This window comes from Oryctolagus cuniculus, chromosome 5, assembly GCF_051225735.1.
Source record: "Oryctolagus cuniculus isolate XC-2025 breed Fujian yellow rabbit chromosome 5, ASM5122573v1, whole genome shotgun sequence".
NCBI lineage: Eukaryota > Metazoa > Chordata > Mammalia > Lagomorpha > Leporidae > Oryctolagus > Oryctolagus cuniculus.
Window position 1 is genome coordinate 126,984,341 of NC_142871.1, and position 14,675 is coordinate 126,999,015.

General features: G+C 51.1%; 2 protein-coding genes and 1 long non-coding RNA gene across 4 annotated transcripts; 1 reads left to right on the forward strand and 2 right to left on the reverse strand.

The window, feature by feature from the left end:
* Positions 1–1,543: 1,543 nt before the first annotated feature.
* On the forward strand, positions 1,544–2,548 carry PEX39 (peroxisomal biogenesis factor 39). The gene has a single exon (XM_051855718.3). The coding sequence runs from the start codon at positions 1,696–1,698 to the stop codon at positions 2,266–2,268; it is 573 nt and encodes a 190-aa protein (XP_051711678.2). The 5' UTR covers positions 1,544–1,695; the 3' UTR covers positions 2,269–2,548.
* A 527-nt stretch (positions 2,549–3,075) lies between these two features.
* Positions 3,076–11,275, reverse strand: RPL7L1 (ribosomal protein L7 like 1). Of its 2 annotated transcripts, none has more exons than XM_051855713.3 (7): positions 11,231–11,275; positions 10,501–10,609; positions 9,433–9,593; positions 7,818–7,955; positions 7,047–7,156; positions 6,662–6,876; positions 3,076–4,929 (listed from the first exon to the last, which is right to left on the reverse strand). In XM_051855713.3, exons 1-6 carry the CDS (start codon positions 11,242–11,244, stop codon positions 6,668–6,670), a joined length of 741 nt encoding a protein of 246 aa, XP_051711673.1. In that variant the 5' UTR covers positions 11,245–11,275; the 3' UTR covers positions 3,076–4,929; positions 6,662–6,667. The 2 variants fall into 2 exon arrangements, with proteins under 2 accessions (XP_051711673.1, XP_089190070.1); XM_089333944.1 differs by having other exon boundaries at positions 11,143–11,258.
* A 290-nt stretch (positions 11,276–11,565) lies between these two features.
* Positions 11,566–11,962, reverse strand: LOC149126651 (uncharacterized). The gene is made up of 2 exons (XR_016234604.1): positions 11,824–11,962; positions 11,566–11,727 (listed from the first exon to the last, which is right to left on the reverse strand). It is a non-coding gene; the product is annotated as an uncharacterized LOC149126651 (long non-coding RNA).
* Between the last annotated feature and the right edge of the window lie 2,713 nt (positions 11,963–14,675).

The window sequence follows — 14,675 nt, forward strand, 5'->3', positions numbered from 1 at the left end:
TCGTCCTTGTTGTGCCTGGGAGGACGCCCCAGGAGGCTCTGACTTCACGCAGAGGCTTCCATCTTCTTTGGCTGGCAGGAAAGAAAGCAATGGTGGAGCCAAAAGCCAGAGCCCCCGGTGAGGATGCTGGATGTGGAACTTGGGCCAGGGACATCAGAAAGCAAGTGAAGCTGGGAGTCGGGAGGAAATCATTAGAGCAAGAACTGTAGACGACCCGGGGGACTGAGCCAGGCCATAGAGGGCAGCACAGCTCCTTCCTCCCTTCATTACTCTGGGTGCCCCCCACCCAGTCGGGACAAACGCCTGCCCGATGAAGGGCACAGCCCCCAACAAGACTGCTTTCACTTCCGATGTCAGTTGCAAGCTGCGGGGTCTCCACACCGCCCCTACTTCCCACTGATGGGCGACAAAGTTGGGGGAGATTCCCATTACGCATTCACATTTGATAATTCACCTGGACAACTAAGAGCACGCAGGCAAGTGCTGTTGTTGAGATGACAGCACGTCAAAGCGGCACGACCAGCAAAGCGCAGAGCCACATCGGGTGAGGTATGGGGGCGGGGGGAGTTCTGGGTGCCAAGCTGCCATGGCCTCTGCCTGTGGACTCGGGCTGTGTCACTGGGTCACCCTCCAGCCACTCAACATGGGCCACAACCAGGAAGCTCTACTGGGCTTTGTCTCCTGAGTTTTGATTAGGGTCTCATCACTCAGGCGTGCATGATGAAACCACGGGCTGGGGTTAAGTCTGCTCTCTCTGCTCTTGCGTGGCTCCGAGCCCCCGTCTGCTCCACCACATGGCCACCTGATGCAGCACAGCAGCACTGACTTTACCATTTTATTTATTCGAGAGGCAGAGAGACAGGAAGGGAGACAGAGCGAGAGTGTCCGTCCCGTGGTTCATTCCCCAAATGCCCACAGGGGCTGAGATTGGGTTGGAATGGGAGATGGAAACACAACCCAGGTCTCCCACATGGGTGGCACAAGTCCTTGAGTCAGCACCTGCTGCCCCCCAGGGCTTGCATTAGCAGGAAGCTGAAGCTGGAAATGGAACCCAGGCACTCCCATATGGACTGTAGGTGTCTTGCATTCATTACATTAAATGTCTGCATTTAAAAAAAAAAAGATTTATTTTATTTATTTGAAAGACAGAGTTGCAGAGAGAGGTAGAGTCAGAGAGAGAGGTCTTCCATTCCACTGGTTCACCCCCCAAAATGACCACAATAGCCAGAGCTGAGCTGATCCGAAGCCAGGAGCTTCTTCTGGGTCTCCCACGTGGGTGCAGGGGCCCAAGGACTTGGGCTATTTTCTACTGCTTCCCCAGGCCACAGCAGAGAGCTGGATCGGAAGTGGAGCAGCCGGGACTCGAACCAGCACCCACGTGGGATGCTAGCACTGCAGGCCAGGGCGTTAACCCGCTACACCACAGTGCTGGCCCCACGTTTCTTGAGAGGATTACTAGAGTTGTATGCTTCTTAAGCATCACAGCAGGAGACAAATGAAGCTAGTTCGTCCTTCTAATAATAATCAAGCTTGATTATTTGGTTAAGGTGGTGGTCAAAGGGTCAGGCTCGCTTTCAAAGAGAGAAACCTTAAGATTATTGGCATGGACCGGCCCAGCAGCCGGCCTTCGCCGCCCGCCCTCGCCTTCGGGAGCACCAGGAACGGGGAACGGCAGGACGTGGCACGAAAGCAGGTATGCGTGCTACCCGCGGCGGCACGCCTGCACGCATGTTCCGCTCTGTCCTGCCCTTCACAGCTTGGCAGTCTATGCCTTTTTGTTCTGAGGCAGGCACCTTCCACGTTGGGAACTCTGGGCTGGGCCCCGCCGTGTCTGCCTCTGCGGCGTTTCTGCGCGCAGCCGGCCAGTCAAGTGCTTCCCCGTCTGGGCTTGGTATGGTCTACGACCTCCCTTCATCTCTTCTCACGATGGTTGCGCCCACATCACCGGAAGTGTTTGCTTCTCGGCCTTCCCGTCATGCTTCGCGGCCCAACATGGAGGGCCTTCCCAGTCTGAGCTCCTCCGGCGGAGGCTCTGCACCCGCTGGGTCAGCCCCGACCTCGATGACCCTGGCGCAGCTCTTGCAGGTGGTTCAGCAGGGCCAGGAGGTCCCGGGCCTGGAGAAACTGCACATTACGGCGACCCATGGCGAGCCCACGGCGTCCGTGCTCCCGCGGAAGCCCAAGCCCTGGGAGGCCGCGGGCCCGACTGACCCGCCGCGCGCGTCCGCCCTCGGCCCGGGGCCCCAGGCCCCGGCCACTCTTGGCTAGAGGACCGGCCCCGCCGAGGCAGCAGCGGCACCTTCGGAAATGAGTACTGTGGTTCCTGAGGTTCGAGGGACTTTGCCGCTGAGACCTGGGGCGCGTGGCGGCGTCCTGCAGGAACTCGCGACCCTGGATAACCAGCCGTGGCCTCTCAGCTGGAGTTGATCCTGGAAGCATCATCAGGATGTGCTGTATTTGTATTTCTGAACCGTAACCATCCGTTAAGAAAAAAAATCCTTTTTCGATTCTTTACATGCAACTGAAGCAAAGCTTATACTTTACTGCCCGCGGTGCGTTTTCATTTCAAACACCCTGCCCAGGCCAATCCACAGGGAGGGGTTATGTGGGGGATCGGAAGTGCTTTACTCGGGGGTCCGTTTATTCTGGTAGTAATGGAAAGCTAGGAGCCACGTGGCATCTGCATCTTAGATGGCTACTTTCCAGATAGTCAATAAAAGTTTTTTTTTTTTTAACCTTTTCAGAATGTGTTCAAAGACACTGAAATTCCAAACCATCTTTAAAAAGCTAACTTTGGTTGACTTGGGGTCTTGGAGCCAGGTGATCAGACAAGGGGCTCGAGAATTAGAGTAAATTCCCATCGCTGTCTTGTGATGCCACTGCATCTACTCTTGCTCCTTAAACTGGATTGTCCGTCTACAAAGCCTACAAGACACCCGATGTGTAGGTTGACTACTGCAAACAATACATACTAACACCCCCTCATGGACTGTGTCATAGGCTAGCTTTTCCTAGCAATAAATCTAGTCCCATTTGTCCAGGAAACTGTGTCGTGGTACATTAAGAACAGCACGATTCTTATGAAAACTTTTTATTCACGAAGAACTATACACTTACTTCTATTTGGCATAATTCAATAACCAGACTGGCTAGAGGGTATCAGCTTCATTGTGCAGAAGAGCAGAGACATTGTTCCCATATTTATTTTTTTAAAAAATATTTTTCAGAGGGGGAGAGAGAGAGGTCTTCCACCCATTGGTTTGTTTCCTAAATGGCTGCAACAGCTGGGCTGGGCCAGGCGAAAGCCAGCAGCCCAGCACTCTCCATCCAGGTCTCTCTCAGGGGTGGCAGGGAGCCAGATCAGAAGTGGAGCAGGCTGGATCCGACTGGTGCCCTTACATGGGATGTCCACATTGCAAGCAGCCACCTTAACCCACTGTGCCACAACCCCAGCCTGTCCTCGTATTTAGTATGACAGGTCTGAGGTACAAGGCCTGTGTTTTCAGACTCACGACTGTTTTTCCATGACTTGGTAATACATCATTTTAAAGTAATCCGATTTCACAATGTTTTACAGTATAAGAGTGACATCTTCTGCCAGGTGAACTCTGGAGCCAACCATCCTAATTAATTACCTCACAACCTGGCATGTTTTAATGCATTGTTTTACTGCTAACTCATTTCACAGCTATGTTTAAGGGCTCCATGAGCCAAAATTAAAGCAAAGTTGATTTGAAGGGACCCAGGAACACAGCCCTAAAGCAGGTTTTCCTGTTTAACTTAGGCCTGGCACATCCTCACCAACTGCTTAGATCACAAGCTGAGGCAATTTAGGGCTGGACCGCTGATGAAAGACAAAGATGTACTGACTGACTGACCCCTCCCTCCCCAGGATTAATTTCCCCATAACTCTTGTTGCTGGCCTATTATGTCATCAACAGGATAAAGAGCAAGACTTCTGGGGTCTAGAATATGAAAGGAAAAGGTCCAACTAAGCTGTTTATTTGGGGCCTTAAAAAGCCAGTGCTAATTTCACTCAAACCAAACTGAGAAAATGGTTCGCCACTTCCTGATCTGATGCTTAATCATCAGGGAAACCAGGAAATTCAACCCCCAAGCCAGAGCGGGAAAGGGTGGGCATTTCCAGACTTACAGATGGCACAAGAAGCCACAAGAGCTGCCAGTGTGCTAGCGGAAAACACCCAACTGGCTTGATGGGGAAAAGCCACCTTGGTCAACTCTGGTATTCTGTAGGATACGGAACCAGAGATTAGCAAGATGAAGGCCTGGGAGACCAACCCTCCTTAAGAGCCGGACTTCTTCGCCCCGGGGGCTCAGCTGCCTGAGAGGGGTTCTATGAGCTCCCTGAAATTCCAAGTAAAATTTTGGGTATGTGTTTGCCCGGTGAAGGGATCCTTCCTTTGAAAAATTCTGAGCTAAGAAAAGGAGTACGGCAGCTCCAAGCTAGAACAGAAAAGCCATCAGACACATTGAGAAGCCAGCCAAGTGAGAGTGCCTGCAGTCGTCACTGAGCAGCTGGAACATGGATCCACAGCAGACACAGCACTGTTTTGGTGCTCTGCTTCCTAACTGTATTTCAAGTCTCTTCAAAACAAGGCCCTGGCAGCCCCCAAGTCCTGGGAAATCTTGACAGATGCTCCGGCCAGTCATTCACCAAAATCAAATGCCAGGACAGAAGCTGTGACAAAGGAAGACTCCTTCTTCAATGGTCGGTGCTGAGTCCAGAGGAGGCAGCACCCAAGATGGAAGACAGTGGAACCTCTCCTTGGAACGGGGTAGGGATGAGGTGCCTGCCATGATCACAACTATCTTTCCCTTGATCTGTCCTTTCCAATTTCCGGGGATAAGGAAGAAAATCTTCTCTGAAGATACTTGATAATAATTCCAAAAAAAATCTTTCCAGATATCCTGAGGAAGAAAAACACAACTGTAGTATTACGAGAGTAACAGCAGCATAAAAAACAATTTCAGAGAGTTCAGATTTCTTCAACTTTTTGGAAATTATTATTATTTTTTTTTTTGACAGGCAGAGTGGACAGTGAGAGAGAGAGACAGAGAGAAAGGTCTTCCTTTGCCGTTGGTTCACCCTCCAATGGCCGCCACGGCTGGCGCGCTGCGGCCGGCGCACCGCGCTGATCCGATGGCAGGAGCCAGGAGCCAGGTGCTTTTCCTGGTCTCCCATGGGGTGCAGGGCCCAAGCACCTGGGCCATCCTCCACTGCACTCCCTTGGCCACAGCAGAGAGCTGGCCTGGAAGAGGGGCAACCGGGACAGAATCCGGCGCCCCGACCGGGACTAGAACCTGGTGTGCCGGCGCCACTAGGCGGAGGATTAGCCTAGTGAGCCGCGGCGCCGGCGGAAATTATTTTTGAAAATCAATTTATTAGAGATTCATAGAGAACTCCAATCTGCTAATTCATGCCCCAAATGTCAACAGCCAGGGCTTGGCCAGCCAAAACCAGGAGCTGAGAACGCTATCCAGGTCTCCCACACTGAGTGGTAGGAACCCAAGTACTTGAGCCATCACCTGCTGCCCCACAGGCTCTGTTATCAGCAGAGAGCTGGAGTCGGGAGCCAGAGCCAGGTATGGAGACCTAGATGTGGGATGCAGGGGTCTTAATGGTTAGGCTAAACATCTGCCCTGAAGTTAGTTTTTTATTTTTTTCTTAAAAAATTATTACTTTTTAAAGATTTTATTTATTTGAGAGGAAAAGTTAGAGAAGAGACAGAGATCTTCCATCTGCTGGTTCACTCCCCAGATAGCTATAACAGCCAGCACTGGGTCAGGCCAAAGCCAGGAGCCAAGAACTTCATCCAGGTCTCCCATGCGGGTGCAGGGGCCCAAGCACTTGGGCCATGTTCCCAGGCTTTCCCAGGCACATTAGCAGGGAGCTGGATTGGAAGTGGAGCAGCTGGGACTCCAAACTGGCACCCATATGGGGTGCCAGCACTGCAGGTGGAGGCTTAACCTGCTATGCCACAATACTGGCCCTAGTTTTTAAAATAATATTTCTTCTCCATTTCCGGCTAAATGACCAAAGCAATATAGAAGGTTCCATGTTAGTGAACATTTTTTAGCCTGTAACTCTTAGGATAAGCACAGCCTCATGATCTGATTGGGCAGTCACTGTTCCAAGCAGGTCTCCATCCATGAGACCAGCCTCCTCTTCCCCTCCAGAGTCAAGGCTACTCTGAAATACTCTCAAAGAGTAAATGCAAAAACAACTATTCCAGCTGGCGCTGTGGCTCAATAGGTTAATCCTCCGCCTTGCGGTGCCAGCACACCGGGTTCTAGTCCTGGTCGGGGCACCGGATTCTGTCCTGGTTGCCCCTCTTTCAGGCCAGCTCTCTGCTGTGGCCAGGGAGTGTAGTGGAGGATGGCCCAAGTGCTTGGGCCCTGCACCCCATGGGAGACCAGGAAAAGCACCTGGCTCCTGCCATCGGGTCAGCGCGGTGCACCGGCTGCAGTGCGCCGGCCGTGGTGGCCATTGGAGGGTGAACCAACGGCAAAGGAAGACCTTGCTCTCTGTCTCTTTTTCTCACTGTCCACTCTACCTGTAAAAAACAAAAACAAAACAACTATTCCACGGCAAGGAATGGTTCATCACAAGTCCGCCAAGGGCAGCCGTGCCCTGCCTCACCTGGGTCTAGTTCAGCTGGCGGATGAGCTGATTGATGCGTTCACCCCGATAGCCAGGTGAGCCCATCTCCTTGAGGAAGCCCACTCTGTTCTTGCTAGCATGACGGGCCACTGACAGCTGGAAAGGGCGCAGGAACCTCGCAATATTCTGGAAATACTTCCCCGGGAAGGCAATTTCATGAATGAGGTCTTCCAAGCAGATGACACCAAATCTCCCTAAGAAATGCAAGGGCACAAATTCCTTTATTCGACATTGGTCTAGCATAACAGCTCTAGATGCAGAGCTGGGCGCTATGGCAGGTTCCTGGGACCCCAAAGACAGACCGTGGGTCCAACATCAAGACGCCCGCTTTCTGCCTTAACTGACCCCTAACCACAGCACTTACCCAGGTGCTCCTCAATCACGGTGTTGTCTGTCAGAGGGATGCTCTTATCGTTGACCCTTGCTTGCCCACGTTTCAGGATGAGTTCCCGGACAGACTTCAGATTTGGAAATCTATGGAAGGCAGAATAAAGTAGAGCCTTAGCCACTGCAGTACCACGGTCACATTACATTCAGCGGGCTCCGTGTAGCACACAGGTCACTTAGTCCTGCAGCCTGGCCGAGGGGAAAGGTTTGGGAAGTTCTCCCCCACTCCATTCCAGCCGAGGAGCTTGGGAATCCAGGAAGGAGGAGATTAAAAAACTAGAGTGGCCCTGACTATGTAATTAAATTTTTGGATACAAATACTCACCGAGCAAAAAAATTTCTCTGGGAAAAAACAAGCATGCAAGAACAGAGACTACGACCCGGCTGAAAGTCTGCGACTCCGGCCTCAGGTGATGTCTGCTAGGGTGTGGAGGAGCTGGAAATGAAACCCGTGCCTCTGCTGCGTCTAGTGCTTGAGGAGCAGTGCTGTCACACAAGCACTGCCCCAGCTCAGCTTCCGGAAGTTAAGAACTAACCTCCTTCACCCACCTGAGCCTCTGCCTGCCAGCAAACAAGCCCAGCTCTGCTGCTGCAAACCATTGTCCGCATGGCTGACCCCTCCCATGTCCCAGGGTTCTGGATTTCTGATGACTGTGGTCACAGCAGAATGAGCCTGGAGGAGGAAACCCTGAGCACTTAACACACTCGCCTGCGAGCTGATGTGAATTCACATGGAAATCCTACTCACCCCCAGGTCACGTAAGGTTCCACTATCCGCAGCAGTTTTAGGTTTTGGGGGGTGACCTGGACAAAGACGCCACTGAACAGTTTCTTCAGGCGAAGTCTTGCAATGGTCCTCTCCACCAGTGAACTCACCCCGTTAATCCTGAAGTGAACGGCAACAGTCAGGCTCTGTCTCAGGTCAGTTCCACAAGTACTCGGCAATGTGGGCTACTGCCCTGGGCATCCACACAGAAAGACACAGACCACATCTTGAAAACCTCACTTTGGGCAACGTTGTGGTGTGGCAGGTTAAACTGTCACCTGTGACAAGCCAGATTCCGATCCAGCTCCCTGCTAATGCGCCTGGGAAAGAGCAGAAGATGGCCCAAGTGCTTGGACCCCTGTCACCCACAACAGAGACCCAAAGAGAGTTTCAGGCTCCTGGCTTCAGCCTTGCCCAGCCTGAGCCATTGTGGCCATCTGGGGAGTGAACCAGTGAATCAAAGATCTGACTATGCCTCGGGTCAGCACTGTGGCATAGTGGGTAAAGCCGCCGTCTGCAGCGTCGGCATCCTACATGGGTCCTGGCTGCCCTCTTCTGATCCAGCTCTGCTACAGCCCAGGAAAGCAACAGAAGATGGTCCAGGCACTTGGACCCCTGCACCCGGAAGAAGCTCCTGATTTCAGATCAGCTCAGCTCTGGTCATTGTGACTGTTTGGGGAGTGAACCAGTGGAAGGAAGACCTTTCTGTCTCTCCTTCTCACTGTCTGTAACTCTACCTCTCAAATAAATAATTTTTTTTTTTTTTCAAAAAGATCTAACCGTGCCTTTCACATAAATAAAACACATCTTAAAAAATGATAGTAAAAGCTCAGTTTCAGGAGACACTCTCAGTAAACACATCACTTACCTGTGATGTGCAGCAATGTCTGGGGTGCTATGGGAACGTAGAGGGGAATCCCTGAATTTGTGGGGTAGAAGGTATGTAGGATTACCCATGACTGGCTAAGGAAGCTGGACTTGTTTCTACACACAGTGGAAGCTACTCAAGGTTTTAAGTCAAAGACACAGTCAGATTTCCCGACAGTCACCGAGGGCGGTGGCTAGCACAGATCTGAGTGGGACAGCAGGGGAATCCAGTGAGAAAGGGCTCATAAGCAGTGATAAGTGGGGTGAAGAGGACGGGGTCAGATATTCAGACCCACATATTTCACAGCAGGTGGCAGAGCTGGACGTGCGGCTAGACGGTACCAGCAAGTGTGGAAAGTGCCCCCCAGTGCTGATTACGCTCTATCCACTCCACTGTTTCAGTTCCTACAAGGAGGGCTCACCGCCCCCACCCCCCCAACTTCTGCACATGTGCCTGGTAAACCTCATGTGCTTCAGGTCCAGGTTCAAGTTCCTGCCTTAGTGAGGGCATCCTCAAACACCCCGCCTCCACTACCCTGCCCTTCCCGTTGAGGGCACTTACTTGAACCCTGCAGACAGAAACTCTGCACTGTGCTCAACTCTAAATTCCAGGCACGATTTGCCTTAGGGGCTTGGGGTCTAGCATCTCTGTATCTTCCCAGACAGGGGCCTAACGCTGGATTAAGTTTGCCCTAGCCTCAAGGAATCCAAAACTCAACCAGTTCCCTACCTTTGGAGCCGTACAACAAAGGCCAAGGAATGCTTGTCTGGCATTTCCAAGGCACGAGGTTTCACTTTCAGTCGTCGGAGCCGGACTGCATCCCGTCGCTGCCGCCAGGAATCGTGCACGAAGGACTCCAGTCGCTTAAACCTGAATTCTTTTCTTTTCCTCTGTCAGAGAAGACAGACGGTCGTCTTCAGCATGTTCTGCCTACAGCTGTCATTCCTGATACTGACAGAGTGTATTTCTCCCTGTGTTCCACAAGGACAAGCAAACAAGCCTCCTCTATTCTTATGAGGGTATTTAATGGAGTTAAGATTTCTTTCTTATGGTGCCCAAAATTTTGAAGTTGATGCTTAGTTTTTACATAAGGTACATATTCCTATGAATTTTTTTTGAGAGGCAGAGGGAGAGAGAGTGAGCCAATCTCAAACTGCTGGTTAACTCCCCAGGTGCCTGGCAGACAGCAGCCAAGAGGAGCTAGGAATTCAAGCGGGTCTTCACTCCCAGGTGGGAGGGCCCACATCACCTGAGCCCTCACTGCTGCTTCCCAGGGTCTGCCGAGCAGGAAGCTGGTGTTCAGATCTGGAGCCAAGAACTGAATGAACCCAGGCACTCCGATGTGGAACGCTGATAGACTATACTCCTACCCCTCCATGAACTTTCTGAAGACCCAATATATGTATGTTTCCAAAATTTTTTGCACCAAAAGAATGTTATCTTTTAATTTCATTTCCCACGGATTCATTGCAATATCCTAGCATGCGGGAGAAGTGAGAAATCCAAGAAAAGATGAGAAAATGCGAATCCTTAAGATTTCTGAGAAATAAATAGTCTAATGTGCTTTCAGCCAGTGTTTACCAACAAGTATTTATGGAACCTAACATTATGTTAAGTGCCACGAAATACAAAACAACCATCTGTTTCTTGTTCTCTAAATACTTATCTCCAGACACTTAGCATCTGAAACAATGGGGCGGGTGGGGGCTTGTCCAAGGCGAGTCTAGACCAATGCGTGCTGAGTAAGATTCACCAAATACAGATCCCAACGCCTTTTTCCCGGCTTCCCGGCATTACCTCCCTCTTGGCCAAAAGCTCCTGCTTTGCCTGTGTGGCTTTGAGGGCTTGATAAGCCTTCCTCTTTTTCAGGAGATTTTCTGGAACCAATGGAATCCTTTTTCTTTGCCTGATACAGAAATTTGAGATTAGCAGCAATAATATGTATGAAACGAACACTCAGTGGATTGTTCCCATCAAAACCATATCCTAGGCTTTGGGGAACACGTCCATAAAAAAAGCCCCAAGGACTGAAATTCCTGGGAACCCTTCGATCTCCAAACGGGTTCGTAACGTTCACTCGTTCCCCAAAGCCTTAAAAACTCAGGAATCCCCAGGTCGCTGGATTCGTATACATCAGTGAGGCTTTTTATCTATTTAGAAAATACCGAAGCCTTTCATAGACTCTGGCAGCGATTAAGACTCTAGTGAAACTCAACGGGACTGGGACAAGTGTAGACCCATATACAGGGTGACTACTTAAAGAGTGGGTGATCCGAAATCTCGCACTGTCTACACCGCTGCAGAAAGTCAATCCTCGCCCCTGGAGCTAATCCGAACATCAAAACGACCCCCTCCCGTCTCAGCCCTACAGCGCCTCACTCATCACCCCCACACTCCGTAACCTAGAACATTTTAAACTGTCCTTGCTCTACAGTCCACCTTAGTTTGCGCCAACGAGGCATAAACACGTGGATGGAATCGGATACTCAACGCCCCGCTCCAGAAACCCAAAACATCCAACACTCACTCTTCTTCCGCCATCTTTCTTCAGCGGCAGCTACTGCACATGCGCACCGCACCAGTTGTTGCCGAGAGGAGCCGCTCTACGTTTACTTGACCATAGAGACGTCTATGCGTACTTGCCCGCACTCTGGAGGACCAGCACGGCCGGCGCCTACTTACAGCCGGGAACCGCTGCGAAGAGGGCCTGTCAACCCTGATTCCTGACAGTAGTTACACAGAGCTTCCTTCACAATTTTCAAAACCCAGCTGCTTTCACTGAAACTACATTTCCGAGGATCAGCTGGGAACAGTAACACGTTTCCCACAATGCACCTGGGGCTTCCGCTGTCGCGTCGACGCGGCGTTTCCGGCGGGCGCTCTGCGCAGGCGCGAGGTCTCCTTTTCGATGGGCTGGGAGCTCCGGGAGCTGTGGCTTTGGTCTGGGTGGGAGCGGTTGTTTGTAGACGGCTTACGGTGGAGAATAAGGCTGTCCGAGTCCGTGCGCTCAGCTCCGTCGGGACCCTTGAGGGAGATGGTTAACCTCGCTGTATCTCGGTTTCCTTACCTGTGCAATGGCTGCCATGGGGCGTTCACCTCCCAGCGTTCCGAGGAGCTTACAATGCTCTTAGCACAGTGTCTGACAGTGAGCGGCTGAGCTGAAACTAGCAGTCCACACTGCCCCCTGCGAACTCGCCCCCGTGTAGCACCCGCCGCCGGGAATGTGCGCTACTCGTGTTCCGGGTCTACATCAAGTCCTTGGAGACGACTCACGTCTGTCGTCTGGAAGGCGCCAGAGCATCGCTGCTCAGGCGTTCCCATGGCCAGGACCCTGTTAAGATGCAGATGTTGATTCCGGGGTTGGGGGAGGGGCAGATTAGCAGGGCTCTGGTGTGGTCTCTGCTGTCCCGGAATGTTTTTCATGGTGTAAGAGAGTGGTCCCAGGTGGCGGTGTTGTGTTTTCGTTTTTGAATTATAGATGTGTTTGTTCCCTCAGCGCATCCGTGTTCGGTTTTCATTATTTCTTCATGCTACTGGCAGGGCGGGAGCCATGCCTGCCTTGCTCATCCTGGGTCCTAAGGCTCTAGTGCCAGTTTTCCAATCTTTGCATAATTGACGTTTTGGGCCAAAAATGTTCTTGGGACTGCCTATGCATTGCATAATGTGTAGCTGCATCCCTGGCTTCTGTTAGCAATGCCAGCAGAACCCCTATTCTTATTGTGACAATTGCAGATGGCTCCGGGTATTTATCCTATGGGTCTAGTGCAATGTCGTAATTTAACAGCACTTAAAGTCATCACCATCCTATATCATTGACTTGTTCCCCTAACTAGATTGGTATTTTTTTCCCCTTGATTATTTGAGAGGCAGAGAGAGCGAGCCCTCATTTGCTGGTTCACTCCCCAGATTCCCACAACAGTTGGGGACAGGCTGAAGCCAAGTGGCCAGGGACTCAAACTGGGTTTCTCACGTGGGTAGCAGAGAGCCAAACTTGAGTCATCACCCCTGGCTCCCAGGGTCTGCATTAGCAGAAAGCTGGAGTATCAAAACAAGGCACCCTCCTATGGGACCTAGACAGTAACTGCTAGGTCCGATGCCCACAGATTGGGTGTTGCTGGAGGGTGGGGAATTGAATTCTAATAAAACACCTGTTAACACAGTGGGTACCACCTTCAGGGGCTTGTGAACTGTGGCTGAGCTCACTGCTCAAGACATCATACCGTAGGTGCTAGTAAGCAGTCCAAGCAGTTAGGGCCATGGACAGAGCTCCTCACTACCTGATGGATCAACGTCAAAGGGCACAGTCTTCAGAGTCACAGAACTGTCGCTGGACGCTCATTCGCACAGCGCCTCACCATGTGTCTCACAAACAGGCCGAACAGGAGGAACCGTGAGGTGTAGGCCATCCATTAAATCAGGAAACAAACGACAGAAATGGCAGTACTTTGCTACTTCCCCTGTCTAATGGATAACAGGTATCTGTGGTACTATAATCCTGAAGGGAGAAGGAATTTCAGGGTCATGAACAATACTCCCAGCTGAGTGGGGTCTTTTATTTTTTCTTTGCTGGAGACAAACATCTTTATTAAAGACAACACAACTTGGATCAACATTAGTTCAAAATCCTTCTATTTTTGACTACATAACTTATGTTCAAATGGGACTTTGAATGTCAGGATTTGGGAAATGGTTTTCTGATGCCAGTAGATGGTGCTACGAGAGTACTTATTCTCAGTGCCAAAGGCATTGCCCCACCAGACTGACCCAGAGAACAAGGGAGGGAGCCCTCTAAAAAGGAAGAAAATTGGCCAGCGCCGCGGCTCACTTGCCTAATCCTCCGCCTGCGGCACCAGCACCCCAGGTTCTAGTCCCGGTTTCTCCTCTTCCAGTCCAGCTCTCTGCTGTGGCCTGGGAGGGCAGTGGAGGATGGCCCAAGTGCTTGGGCCCTGCATTCACATGGGGGACCAGGAGGAATCACCTGGCTCCTGGCTTTGGATCGGTATAGCCCCGGCCGTGGCGGCCATTTGGGGAGTGAACCAACGGAAGGAAGACCTTTCTCTCTGTCTCTCTCTCACTGTCTAACTCTGCCTGTCAAAAAAAAAAAAAAAAAAAATTTGTTCACTGAGTTTGTGTTTACTGAGCACTGATCATGTACCCTAGCACTGGGGAAGATCCAAGGTTTTCTTTTTTAAATTTATTTATTTTCATTTTATTTTGGAAGCAGAGAGACAGATGGAGAAAGATCTTCCATCTGCTCGTTCACTCCTCAGATATCTACAACAGCCAAGGCTGGGCCAGGCCAAAGCACTTGGAATTCAGTCTGGGTCTCTATGTGGGTTGCAGGGACCCACCAGCTGGGGCCCTCACCTGCCTCCTCCCAGGATGTGGAATGGCCTAGACTCAAAGCAGGCACTCTTGTAGGAGATGCAGATGTCCTAAGCAGTGACTTACCACTGCACCAAATGCTTGCTCTGTAAGTTTTTTTTTTGTTTTTTTTTTGTTTTTTTTTTTTTAGTATTTATTTTTTGGAAAAAGGGAGGGAGAGACAGACATCTTCCATCCATGGGGTGCAGGGGCCCAAGCACCTGTGCCCTCTTCCACTGCTTTTCCTAGGCACATTAATAGGGAGCTGGATTGGAAGTGGAGCAGCCGGAACACAAATTGGTGCCCATATGGGCTGCCAGCATCGTAGGCAGCGGCTTATCAACTACACCATAACGCTGGCCTGAGATTTCTTTTCAAAGTGAGGTTATTGATGAGAATGTGGCACAGCTATTCATACCTCAAGAATCTTAGTCCTGTGGCCGGCGCTGTGGCATAGTGGGTAAAGCTGCTGCCTGCAGTGCTGGCATCCCATATGGGCGCTGGTGCGAGTTCCAGCTGCTCCACTTCCAATCCAGCTCTCTGCTATGGCCTGGGAAAGCAGTGGAAGATGGCCCAGGTGCTTGGGCTCCTGCACCCGTATGGGAGAC

What these genes read in the sequence shown, in the direction of transcription:
- PEX39 (XM_051855718.3), top strand. Translation starts at nt 1,696, where the DNA reads ATGCGTGCTACCCGCGGCGGCACGCCTGCACGCATGTTCCGCTCTGTC.
- RPL7L1 (XM_089333944.1), bottom strand. Translation starts at nt 11,165, where the DNA reads ATGCCTCGTTGGCGCAAACTAAG. An exon ending in CCTCGTTGGCGCAAACTAAG is followed by an intron (nt 10,610 to 11,142) that starts GTGGACTGTAGA and finishes TTTCTGTATCAG; the next exon opens with GCAAAGAAAAAGGATTCCAT. An exon ending in CGTGATTGAGGAGCACCTGG is followed by an intron (nt 6,877 to 7,046) that starts GTAAGTGCTGTG and finishes TGCATTTCTTAG; the next exon opens with GGAGATTTGGTGTCATCTGC.